The sequence below is a fragment of the Salvelinus sp. IW2-2015 genome, linkage group LG2 (genome assembly GCF_002910315.2).
Source record: "Salvelinus sp. IW2-2015 linkage group LG2, ASM291031v2, whole genome shotgun sequence".
NCBI lineage: Eukaryota > Metazoa > Chordata > Actinopteri > Salmoniformes > Salmonidae > Salvelinus > Salvelinus sp. IW2-2015.
Genome location: NC_036839.1, coordinates 9,348,639 through 9,362,445, shown reverse-complemented (window position 1 = coordinate 9,362,445; position 13,807 = coordinate 9,348,639). Strand labels below are relative to the sequence as shown.

At 43.0% G+C, this 13,807-nt stretch overlaps 1 protein-coding gene across 2 annotated transcripts in view; it reads right to left on the bottom strand.

The window, feature by feature from the left end:
• The window catches only part of LOC111974069 (acid-sensing ion channel 4-A-like), a 100,758-nt gene extending 89,109 nt beyond the window's left edge, over positions 1-11,649 (bottom strand). Inside the window, exon 1 of one of the 2 annotated variants that reach the window (XM_024001592.2) lies at positions 10,628-11,649. In XM_024001592.2, the coding sequence (XP_023857360.1) occupies positions 10,628-11,203 (576 nt within the window). In that variant the 5' untranslated portion in view covers positions 11,204-11,649. The remainder of the gene's footprint in view (positions 1-10,627) is intronic. The other variant, XM_024001601.2, reaches the window with a different exon arrangement.
• Between the last annotated feature and the right edge of the window lie 2,158 nt (positions 11,650-13,807).

The following is a 13,807-nucleotide window of genomic DNA, read 5'->3' as shown; positions in this document are numbered from 1 at the left end:
ATTCACAGCACTCCTTTGTAACGAGATGCTAATCCTCTGCAACTTATTCCAGTGTTTGGGAGAAAGAAGGCTTTTTATTTATTCAGTGTCTATCTGTATACATGTTTCGTGTAAAGAGGTCTCAGGTCTACATCCGACATTATCTGCATTTGAACGAGGCGCGTGGTTAAAGGTGACTTCTCCTGAGCATCATTTTACCTACTTGGTACGTTGCTGGTTTCAGATTTAGTTTCCTTCCTTAACTCAATTTATCCAGCAGGACGTTTAATTATTCAAGCAAAAAGTACATGATATTAATCTTGTGGACGGCAGAATAATTCATTTGTGATTCGTTGTTCATTTGCGATCCAAATCTAAAATAAATATTATGCTCCCAAATGTATAGTTTAAAAAAAATGACATGCCACAAACAGGCCCGGTTTTTCCTGAAAGATGCCATGCACCTTAACATAGAGATAGAGAGCAGTGACTGGCAGTGACTGGCAGTCCAGTTCTGTCGGTGCCGTGTGATTTCTACCTACTAAAGGGTGAATCCATTGTGTAAAAGGTGCTCTTTCTGAGTAGGAAATCTGCTTGACTTCATTACAAGCTGAGTCAGAGGGGCAGGAAAGGAGGCAGATAACGCCCCCGTTTGGAACACTCCAATAGCATACGGAACGTTGGCACACGGGGTGGCTCCAATTTAGCRCCCGAACCAACTGGTCCAGCACAGAAGTGGACAGCAAGGGACAGACGCAATCTCGCTGACCACTCTGTTTCCCACTGAGCTCACTGAGTACCACTTTGGGAAGAAAAAGCTGTGCCAAGGGGCGTGGCGCTCATTCAAATCCGCCTTTCTCCTCTCCTTTATACTATAGCTGGAGTGTATAGTCATAATATAGTCATGTATAGTACTCTGCTGATATCGATCCATAGCTGTTGCGCTTCCCCAGGAGCTGTCAAGTAATACCCCAAGCTCTSTTCAGAAAGTATGATAATACCTAATAGATCATCAATATTCCAGAATAAAATGGATTCACGAGCATAAATGATATTGTCAGGCCTCTTTCGGCACAAGGAGCAGACAATTTTTTTCTATAATGACAAGTCTCGTTCAATATATCTCCATCTCACTCCTTTATCTCAGGTCCTKTTGCACATTATCTTCCCTGATGTCCCTCAATGTCGTGGTGATTATTTATATATTAGCGTATTACCTCAACTTGCTAATTAATTGTCAGTTAAGAGGCATTATAGCTAATATGGAAAAATATACAAGCAGTCTCAGGGGAGAACTTTCATTATGGTACACATACTAATGAAACATTAGCATCCTGTTAATTTCCCGTAGAACTGAGTCGACGGTGAAGGTCAAAGACGAAGGGAAAAAGCGTGGTGATTTGTGAGTGAAGCGGCGTGACATTTATTTCTTCCCTGGACATTGGAGATCTGTTTCGATGCATGCTATTATACCTTCCTTCCTTTACTCTAAAGCTCTGTAACCAAATGGCAACCTATTCCATGTATAGTGCACTACTTTTGACTACAGCCCTATGGCAAAGGCCATGYGCCCTGGTCAAAAGTAGTGCACTACCATATAGGGAATATGGTGCTATTTGGGATGCAGCCTCAGAGAGAATGTCAAGGACACACGTAAACATGGACAGGAAGGGATGCCATACCTCATTAATGGCCATATTTATTCTAAGTGATGCCCTTATCACTGTGTTTGTAATGAAATGGATGAGATCACAAATTTGAAAGGATCTATCTTTTTTTTTGGTGTGTCCCGAGGGCATTTAGAGGAAAAGCGATTTACATTCTTCTCCCAGGAATGGACATGTAATCTTAACTTATCTTTAGATGAGAAAATCACAAACGGAGAAGCTCTAATTAGAGTATTTACATTCAAGTGCTCCGATCAGCTGCACACGCGCACACACACTCACGCACGCACGCACATACACGCACACACACACTCTGTGCTGATCATCAAAAGTGCTGTGAATTTTGCTGTTAAAATAAGTGCTTCGTTTTATGCATCTCACCGTCAACAAAATACAAGGTGCTTCTTCTCAGAATCTGCTCTGATCTTTTAAAAGAATAGTCAGGCAGTCATGGGTATTGGATTTCACTTACAGTATCTAACTGGTGTGATGTTGATGTTAAAAGTAGAAAAATATATGATAAAGATATGAGCAGAGACAAACCAGTAAGCTCTTCACTTGGCATACGTTTTCAGCAACAGTGTTTGGTGGTGGGCAGGACTCTCCCATGTCCAAGTATCTCTTTACCCCCTTTTAGACTTCCAACTTAGGTCCTCATGAAGAAGAATGTTCCTATGATCATGAYGGGAACCCAGGACATGAGGACAGTGTTGCTATCAATGGCCAAAGGGACTTCCCTCTAGGGACAGCAGTGTTAATCGGAGCCACTAGGTCCTCTCCCCACTGGATCAATGTCAGCAGACATTTCCTGATGCGTGCCAAGTTATCTGTGTTTCAACTTTAATAGGTTATTGAACGGAGACGTCATTTAGGGAGCAGGGCCGTATTTCACGTTATTGACAATGAAATGCACAAAACCTTCTCAACAYCATGCATTAGGATTAACAGAATAAATCTTGACAACACTGTTAGGGAGGAGGAGTACAATCCCAAAGACAACGAATAAAACTCTAGCAACATCAAACACTGCTATTAAAGCGAGGAATGCCGCGTCTCTGACTCATTAATAAGACAACAACAACAAAAAACATGTACAATCAGAAAAATGTGGTATAATTAGTTTAGGTAATAACATATGGGGAGGTTSATTAGCAGAACTGAATAACTATTTCTGAAGGACATGTCCTCCTACTTCAGCCGGGTTCATATGAGTTCAATCTAAATCATTTCTGAACGTCAACACTGAATTAAAGACCATCCTCCTYAATGCTGCTGGATGCCCTTGCTCCATCACACACGGTCACAACCTTGGATCCAGTCATGATCAACAGCATATCAACAAATGTCACTTCAAAGCTCGAGACGGTAATCCAGGAGCAGCGTCCTAAATGACACACTATTTCCTATATACTGCACTTTTTTGGACCAGGGCCCATAGGGACCTATAGGGCTCTTGTCAAATGTAGAGCACAATARAGGGAACATGGTGCCAGTTGAGACGCAGACAAGGTGAAAGCCCTGTGTCAGGCAGAAGACAAAAGGACAGGAAGAGTAGATCAGACCATCCCACCACAGCCCAGAGGGACACAGTCCGGCCCTGTCCGGCCCACCCAGGAACCAACCAAGCACAGTTATGGTCTAGGCTCCAGTCGTGTAATCTGCTGCAGCACCAGAATTAAACGGTTTCACAATGTTTACTTTAAGTTGTGTAAATGTGTGTATATCCACAAAATGCATTTATTAATATCATATTGGAATCTAATAGGAAGTAATTTGGTTGCTTTTTAGTGCAGTTCATTACACTGTAATGTATTTCCTGCACCTCAAGCACTTCATAAGTGAAATGTACTAGCAGGATGACAAAATGAGAGGTGGCAAATCAAGCACTGGGAGATAAATCAGATGGCATTTTTGTGCGTCTGAAGGTCGGGTGGTTTGTCAACATCACATCTCCACATCTGGCACATGAGGAAATTGTCTGTCTGGAAAGATTAGCCGATGTACAGAAATAGAAATATATCAACGATCATGAAAATGGTCTTGGCATAACTTTATTCAAGGTACTGTAAAACCTTGTTCAAGTAACTACCTTCAGAAATTCTCTCTTTACTTTGTTTGAATATATTCAATCCCTTTTAAAAAAATTATTGTTAGGTATTAGAAACTAAAGTACCTTCAAAGGTTATTTCCATCTTTACCTTGTTTAAATATAATCCCTCTTTTTCCACTCAACGTAACAGATATCAATTTACAGTTACRGTGCACCACCACATAAATCTGGTGTTCTAAGTGAGGGGAGGAGGGGACAAAGCTAAATCGTCACTATGTTTCATTCCCTTCTGAAACTAAAAAGGGGCAAACTTTGCACTATAGTGCAAATGCTTATTAAATCAGGCCAAATGGTTTCTAGAGTCTAGCCTATATTGCACGATACGTAATTGTAGGAATATTTCAGGCACACATTTGATCACATCTCTTAGCAAAGGATTGCTACGATGGKAACTGGGGGGCATCCGCATTACCGTAAGGCATTCTCCATTACACTACATCCTATATCATTCAGAGAGCTTTAACATGACTTAAAAGGGATTTCTATGATCACACAAGACATCTGTGGGGGTGTCAACCTAAGGCAGTGTGTTTGCAGTTGGCTCAAATGTAACCGTCATGAACCATTCCACAATTCGTTACAGCCATTTCAAATGTAGCCACGACACAACGCTTTACRAAACCTCTCTCACGGGGAAAGAGGTTCTAGGTTCTGTGTCGTCTTCAGGACACTGTTAGGATTTAATAGATCAAGACAGAATACCACACCTGACACCCAATGGCACTGTGTGTCAATAGAGGTCATACCTGGTTTGCGTCAATCTTTTGAGCAATAGTGGCAAATATGCAAAGAATTATATAAAATTGGCACAGCAATTGAAATCCCGCTCGATAATGTATTGCAAGTGTGGGGCCAGGCCACACTCGAAAGATCAGCAAGGGGCCGAGCCAAGTGACATTAGACATAATTCAGYARGCAAGCCAATTCTCCAGCCAAGCAGATACACCAGGCACAGGCAGTTCCTCGTGCAGATACAGATAACGCTGGGGGTAGATATGCTACCGTGACATTTGTGCTCCTTGTTATTTCCTGCCGCTGAATGGTAGTCCAAGTGATCAATGACATTTCCATGCAAATCTCAGCCACAATGGCTTCTACAATTGGAATCTCTTTGAAATGTTCAAATATGCGGTCTCCTTCAAGGTAATTAAGTGATACTGGTAAAAGGAAACGAGAGGCACACATCCATTATCTGGTGTGGTCTAAAAGCAGGCTTGATTCATTTTTCACAAGCATTTCCACTAATGTGTTCGGGGACTCTCACGGCTTGCTCCCCGGGAAGAAAGGAAAGAGTTTACAGTGCACCTTTGGTCAGCAGCTTTCGTCATCATCACCTAGGCTGCGACCCAAATGACYCCCTATTCTCTACATCGCGCATTACTTAGTGCACTATTCCCTATAGAGTGGACTACTGCTCACAAAGGGAATAGGGAGCAACTTGGAATGCAGTCCTACTGTATTCCYATGGAGACTGTAAACACAGTTTTTGAAAACATACATAGAGAATGCAGAGTGTATTTTCAGCCCACTATTGTATGAGGTGTGGAAATGGCTGCTCGTGGTTCAATACGTAGCAGTACTAGACCATTGGAGCACCCTTTACATGTAAATGAGGAAAGGTCTGACATATTGACCGAGTTCGGCCAACAACTCTGTGTTTCTTCTAATAGAAATGTTCAAATCTAACTCGAACCCTGGGCTCTGGCAGCACTAACAAATGCAGCAGAGACTCGGCCCAAAACACAGCAACCAGATAATTAGTCACACCAGGCTTAAGGGCTGGGAAGCAATCTGACTGAGGGATTTATCGATCCATTGGAAGGGGGAGGGGCCACAAAGTTAGGGGTTATTATCAATCTTGTTGAATCAAGTCCTTCAGCCTGTGATGAAACACACACACACACACACACGCACACACCACCAACAGCTTGGTGTACTAGTTATCAAAAGAAGACATATGTGTATGTGAGTAAAGACTCCCAGGGGTTAGCGGGGGTTAACTGCACCAGAGCATTAGAAGCCTTTATCGCGGAGTTAAAAGCCATCCCTAAGCTCTAGCTTCATCTCATATACAGCCTAGTGCTACGAACATTGCAGAGGTAAGACATTTTAAATGTGATCAGAAATGATWAAAAAAATGCCAAATCCCCCCCCAAAAATAAACTGTTTGGTTTTGTATTATACAGTAACTGGTCACAGGTGGGATTTATCTGATTAGATGTTCATGATGCATATCGAGTAAAGCAGCCGACCAATTTTACTGTAATTCATCTCCAGTGAGCGTGGCAGCGTGGAGGAGGAGGACAGTGTGTGGGACAGGGCTGGGAAAGGTTCCACAGCCAGTACTCTTCACATATCCCCCATCAGAGCAGCATGATGTGGGATCAACTGGGGTATTCTTTACACGTGTAGGAGCAATAAATATACAGACTGTGCATTGGTCTGGCGAGCTGCTCATATCCTAACCGAAGATGGGCTCTGAATTCAGAGTGAYTCTGTACATCAAATGTGGAGTAGCATGGTAAGCTGTGAAGACTGGAGGGAAAGAGGCCCACAGCAGTGGAACTGTATGGCTAATTGACAGGCTGTTTCAGATGGAGCTCCAGAAAAGCGGTCACTTTCACGGTCCCCAGTCCTCTGTCTCTATCAGGGGGCTGGAGGGATGCGGGGAGGGAGGGGGGGCAGATGCTGAACCCACTGGGGGAACTGTCATTCACATACTCCTGCGCTCATGTGCAGCACTCACTCCAAGACAAAAGAGACATGCCACCCCGGGAGAGGGTGGGTGCCAGCCACACAGAGACACAACACAGAGCACCTGTTCATGGGAAAACTTTTCACAGGACGACACAAAGGAATCAGATCTAGAGAGTGCCTTTTGTTGTTGACTGGGAGTTTTTGCCTATAGGAAATTCACTGGAGCTTGTATGAACAAAGCCCCAGATCTCTAGTTAGGCAGTTGTCAGCCTCGGTAAGGATCAACAACAGCATCACCATACATGCTTGCCGAAACCTTCTGCATACTATTGAGTTGCATCATCCTTGTTCCAACACAACACATATGATCAAAATAGATGAGGTGGAGATCAGGAATAGTCAACCATTCAGGTTCACGTCGTTAAATTTTAAATGATCTACTAAAACACAGCAGCCTCTCAGCAAAGACTTAACACGCAGAAATGACAAACTGCAGACGGGGGACCTTTGATGGCGACTGCGTTAACCCAGGTTTCATAGGTTGCTGCACACCATTACAAGTCCAACGCCACTTAGTTAACCCCATGAATATATGCAGAAGGGTTCTGTCCCGGCTGAGAGATAAATCTGAGAATGCAGCTGCAAACAGAGCCGACAGAGAGCAAACAAATCCAAAATATCCTGTTTAAAAAGCCAAAGGCTCTCTGCCAGATCTACACGATAGCGCCACACAATGAATGAACAATTATCCTGAGGTTACAAAAAATMAACAACAAATAAAATGTGGATATTTTTTCAAGGCATGTCGAGTTAGCTCTATCTGGTGCTGATTAATTCATCTGAGTCAATAATGTGACTTTTTTATTATAAAAAATGGCATAAAATGCTAGTCAAACAATGCTACCAATCAGCAAAAGTATTAAAGAGAAACAAATCATTTTGATGCATAATTATGTACGATCGCATCCTAAAATAGATCATCTATTTGTTTTTCTATTTGTTGACCWGTCAACACATTCTTAGATTCAATATGAAACAACAAGACCTCTATGGAAAACAGGTTGGTGAATTGAATATGGACTGGGAATGGCTAACATTGGGTATCTGTACAAATAAAACAAAACGACTATGCTAGTAGCTGCCTTTTTCTTTGCATGTTCTTTTCAGTGCAGAAGAACCGCTCCTAAAAATACAACTATCAATCTTCTGAAAAATAACAACAGGTCTTTGATAGTCCACTTTCATCAGAGGTGTTTCTGACGATACGGTTCCATGGAGCTACTGTGTTTGGATGACAAAGACACAGGTTTAGAACTATGTCTATTTRCCTTCAACAATCATTTCACCAGACTGTATAATAAATTGCTATGTATCTCTATCTTGGTAGGGTCTTGAGTGCCTCGAGCGCAAATGTTTGAATTCCTTTTTCCCTTTCCAATTATTGCATTTCAAAGCACACGATTCAGACGCACAGTGACACACTTATTTTTCAATAAAATGTTGTGTTGTGTCTAACTTGAGACCATTCAAGTGTTGTGAGAGACCATTTCTTAAAAACAGTAGAATTTTATTTTTTTTAAATGGCAGTTTCAAGGTACTATCTCTTTCCTGCAATCAAATGACCTAGTGGCTTCATGGGTGGAATGTATTCATATTTTTCATAATTTCATAATTAATCAACATTATTTCAAAAATTGCGCTGAAAATCCGATGTTTCTAWGTCAAACGGTTTTGTTATATTTCAGTCTTCTTTGATYTATATACTGTAAAGTGTAATATTGGGATGCAAACTCAAAATTGAATACATTTCAACTCCATATCTGACATGGTACAGATTAGCCCATGTGAGTTGAGTACACTTGTTTCAAAGTAGATTTGTTCAAGACTACCAAGAAACACTCTACGTGACCCTGATTTACCCGACTGCAGTAAAAGGATAAAGACAGACGGAATGTTTCTTGAGGTAAAAAAAATGAAACGACAAGGGCCTTGCGATGAGACCATTCATCAGACACTTCTCCTGAGCACCATCTTAGTCATTACCTGAACAAAACATCTGGAGTCCTCCAAACCATCCATTGAATCTCACGACGCTGTGCAACAAGGCAATCCCGATAAATGCAAATCAATGAGAAGAAGAAGAAGAATGAATGTGTGTACAGAGAGAGCCGGCGAGCGCACGTGTGTGTGTGTGTGTGTGTGTTAGTGTATTAGTGTGTGTGATTGATAGCATTTCAACTGTAATAACCATGCTTCTATTGAGTTAGATTAGTATTCAGCCTCAGCTACTGTGGTGCACACTTCTGTTGCTCCACGCACCTCAGAGGCACGCACACATGAAAAGTGGAGTAAATGCCGTGTGAAAGAGACTCTGTGGCTGGGCTTAACATCTGTTAGCTAGCTAGAGCACATCCCTCACATCCCATCCCTGTCTGCCCTCACTCAGAGCTCCCAACCCAGGCTGGCTGGCTCCTCACACGGACGCTCCCTCCAAGTTCTGCTGCCCTTGGGGGTGCAGTAAATGACATGTCATGCGTGGAGGCAGTAGGAYGCCTGTAACAAATCTAACTGACAGCCCCCCCCCCCCTTCCCAAAATGCAGACCACAGAGCTATACAGAGAGAAAACAGCAACTTAATCTTTCTACGGGATCTTCATCTGTGCTGAAGTCACTCCCCATCCAAGAGAACTAGCGAGGTTTCAACAGCTGACACGGGACAGTTCCCCGTTCCTGGGCGTCCACGATCCTCCCCTAATTAACGGACCGCGAGAGAAGTGACTGTCAATGTGTCAGAGGACATTCTCATCAGCTGGTGTAGAAATACTGTAGCTTGAACCTGAGTGCATAACAAACTTTTGGAATCACATCTCCACAGCTGCCAGTGTTTTGCCATCTCTTTGCCCATCTTTTTGGTCCCCTAGGATGCATGGCATTTTCCTTGGCATGTTKAAATAAAAAATGTAAATCTTACTAAATATACATGTCAGGGTTAGTAAAATGTCTATGTGAGTGATTCTTTAGGATCAGAATTACTACAAAGAGGAAAAAGCTGCCTATACATTGCAACAGCCAGAGAAATCAGGGAGGACACGTCATTATTACTTCCTTGGTCTGTAACTTGGCATATCAAAGGTTAAAACTGTGTAATACCACGATAACAGAGAATCCCTGGGTCTCAGGAAGGTGAGCATATCAATGTTCAACAGACCCTATTAACACTTGACACCAGTACTTTATCATCACTAAAGCAATTGCATATTCCTGTTCCTCCTTGAGAGAGGGAGAAAAAAATCCATCTCCTATCAGGACTGTGGCTTTAATAAATAGTGCACAACACACACATGCACAACACACAGAGAGAGAGAGAGAGAGAGAGAGAGAGAGAGAGAGAGAGAGAGAGAGAGAGAGAGAGAGAGGACATTCCTGACTGGATGTGAGAGAAGCTTATGGAAATGGTTTAATTCCTTTTAGTCAATCTGGCTAATGCAGAAATCATGTATGTCTGTCTATAAATATTTAATCTTAACAGCAGCGAGATTGAAATACAACATTGGTGGAACATTACTCCTTCCCTCCTGAAAGGTACAAGAGCTGTGAGAGCTAGGGAGCCACAATCCCAGACAGAGAAAGAGAGAGAGGGCGTGAGGGAGAGAGAAGTTAGCTTTTAAAAGGTGATTTTGTGGCCGTGTACTCTCTCAGTTGCAAACAATTTTTCTCTTAAGAGCAGCCAGAGCCGTTGTTCCATGCCGTTACATTCTCAAACGCTAGGAAATCATCAGAGAACTGTTGCTCCCCTGTATATGACGAAAGKTAACAGAGACACAGAGCTCTGAATCCTATTTATTTAAGCTTTTCCCAGTAAAAAGCACATGGCTCTTGAAGTAACACTAAAACACAGAGAATTTAAATTAGGCTGCCTTTAAAGTATATCGCCGACTCCAACATTATCTTTCATGCATCCAGGTGTTTTGCAAAAACAAGAAAAGTGTCCAAGGATCTATGTTTTTGATCAAATGCAGAATATTTAACTTCCAAACATATGTGTACTCATTTTTCTAATGCCCTGTGTTTTCAGTGTCTGTAATGTTTTAGTTCAGAAGAACACTGAATMAAATGTTTTTTCTCAGAACAAGAAACAGGTATGTCAGCTACTTTGGGAAACTTTTCAACTTACCACAGAGAAGTCCTCAGCAGAGCAGTTCTGTCCACTGAAGTTGCAGCTCTTCAGCATCTCTTCCAGCTGATGTCCTGTCCGGTTGAAGATGTCCTGCATGTCCGGTGCAGGATAGTCCAAATCAGTGGGCTTGTGGCCATCCCGGTTTTTTGGCGGTAGACCTGTGAGGTTAGCCAGGTGGTAGATGTCGGCGTCGGTGAGAGCGGAGAAGCGGAAGCGGTTGATGTTGCAGATGGTCACAGCGGGAAAGACCATCTCAGGGCTCGCTTCCTCATTCAGAGCGGTGACGTGGGGATGCTCCAGGTAAGAGATGGCACACTTTGCTGCCTGGTACAGGAAGAGTGCCAGAGAAGCCAAAAAGGCAAGTGCCCAGAGGGTCTGCCMAATGCCCAGGCGCCCCGAGACAAAGATGTGGTTAATCCCGTGGAGAGAGCTGGAGTTGGCGAAGCCGACCAGGTCCTTAGCTGGAGGTGTGCAGCTCTCCTCAATCAGGCTCTCCTTGTCCCCATCCTGCTTGCCTTTCTGCTTCTCATCCTCCTCTGCAAATTTGATTTTGCAAACAAATTCGATCGGCATGTGGGCAGCCAGCTCTGCGTTTGGGGTTGTTTTGATGACAGCTGTCAGCCCTGATCCACTTGTCCCGTCTTCTCTGGCTGTTGTCCTCAGAACAGATTACAACTCCACAAAGAAGAAGAAAAAGGCACGAGAGAGTTGCTGTTGCTGCTGCTGCTGCTGCTGTTAGTGCTGCTACTGCTCCTGCTGCTGCTACTGACTGCCACCGCTCGTAGTGAATAGTGCTGCTGTGCTGCTGTTCTGGATGCGTGTCTCAGTACTTGATCATCTCGCAGAGTCTTGCTTATCAGCAGTAATACAGCTGTCAAAGAAACACCCTTGCTCTCCGCTTCAGACCCACAGATGAAAATGCAGCATTTTGAGTCAAGCTAAAAGAGGCAGGGGGCTACTTAATAATTCATGAGAAGGCAACATTGTGATTATTTCCTCCTCACTGGCGCGAGCCGCAACTTCCCCCGTTGTACGTCCCTGTGCTTCCCACAGCCCGCTCCTGCTTAATCCACTTGTTTGAAACAGTCTTACTCCTTGACCGTAATACGTTAGGGTCAAAGGTTGTTCTGCCAAACATCCGGTGCTCTATGTGAATTGCAGGGTGTCACTAATTTTGAACCCCCCCCCAGAGAATGCCTAATTGGAACAATAATGAGGAGTGAGAGAAGTGGAAAGGAGGACCAGGCAACTCCTAGCAATCAATCTCCTCTTTGGAACAAAAAAAAAGTYAAAGACTATCGATCCGGCTGAAGCGTCCGTCAGAGATTAAGGAAGGCAGTACAACGGTCCTTTCTTATCAGGAATTAATGGTAGCGTCACAGGCTCCAGCACGAATTTGAATTAGTGGACGCCTTCTGATCTGGGACCATGATGACGCTGGAGATGTTGKAATAAAGTATTGATTTCCCCCACTTCACCCCCACTCCTCCTCTTTTACAGTGTGCGCCTTCATGTTATTAATGGCCAAACAAAATGATGTAAATAGGAGGCACAAAAGTGGGCTCCCTAATGCATGTTATTCCCCTTTAAATTGGATTAGTCATGTGATTCACATCACACAGGGCTGGGACCTGTAGAGGAAAAAGGCATATTTGAAGATGAATTAAAACGCTTTCAACACACGTGCCAAGTCCTCTCAAGTGGAGATGGTGAGAGGGTAGAGAAATAGGATAATTACAGATTGAACAAGGAACTACTGGGACAATGAGGCTTTTAAAAGCTTCATAAAATACATATTTCRGCTGACCCTCCCCTTTCTTACTCACTCACTATATAGACTGGGGGGACTAAATAAAACTGAAACAGCAGGAAAGTTATTTTTGACTTTTGAAAGTTAATAACCGAATAGCATGAAATCTTGTCAAATTATAGAAAGAAGAAATTATCAAGAATTCAGATATTGATTGAAAAGACAAGAACAATCAATATACGCTTAGTTTGTGCGAGCCAAGGAAATTCCCACCCACAGTGAGAGCTGACAAAGTGCCCTCGAGTAACTGCTGAAGCCATATCCTTGACCCTTCTCCCTTGATCAATGTCATGGTAGTCACTTCAACAAGGGGTTGTACTCCTTAAAGGGATGGACCGTTGATCATAATTCCGTACAGATACATTGAGATACTGTATCTAAGGAATATTACATTCACTTGGTGGGAATGATGTTTAGATGGATTAACCATGCTTCTCAAATCAAATCAAATCAAATTTTATAGTCACATACACGATGGTTAGCAGATGTTAATGCGAGTGTAGCGAAATGCTTGTGCTTCTAGTTCCGACAATGCAGTAATAACCAACAGTAATCTAACCTAACAATTCCACACTACTACCTTACACACACACACAAGTGTAAAGGGATAAAGAATACTGTACATAAAGATAATGAATGAGTTGTGTACAGAACGGCATGGCAGATGCAGTAGATGTATAGAGTACGCGTAGTATACATATGAGATGAGTACTGTAGGGTATGTAAACATAAAGTGGCATAGTTTTAAAGTGGCTAATGGTACATGTATTGCATAAAGATTGCAAGATGCAGTAGATGATTATAGAGTACAGTATATATACATATGAGATGGGTAATGTAGGGTATGTAAACATTTGTATTAAGTGGCATTGCTTAAAGTGGCTAGTGGTACATTTTTACATAATTTCCTCAATTCCCATTTTTAAAGTGGCTGGAGTTGAGTCAGTATGTTGGCAGCGGCCGCTAAATGTTAGTGGTGGCTGTTTAACAGTCTGATGGCCTTGAGATAGAAGCTGTTTTTCATCTCTCGGTCCCTGCTTTGATGCACCTGTACTGACCTCGCCTTCTGGATGATAGCGGGGTGAACAGGCAGTGCTTGGGTGGTTGTTGTCCTTGATGATCTTTATGGCCTTCCTGTGACATCGGGTGTGTGTAGGTGTCCTGGAGGGCAGGTGTTTGCCCCTGGTGATGCGTGTTCTGCAGACCTCACTACCCTCTGGAGAGCCTTACGGTTGTGGGCGGAGCAGTTGCCGTACCAGGCGGTGATACAGCCCGACAGGATGCTCTCGAGTTGTGCATCTGTAGAAGATTTGTGAGTGCTTTTCGGTGACAAGCCGAATTTCTTCAGCCTCCTGAGGTTGAAGAGG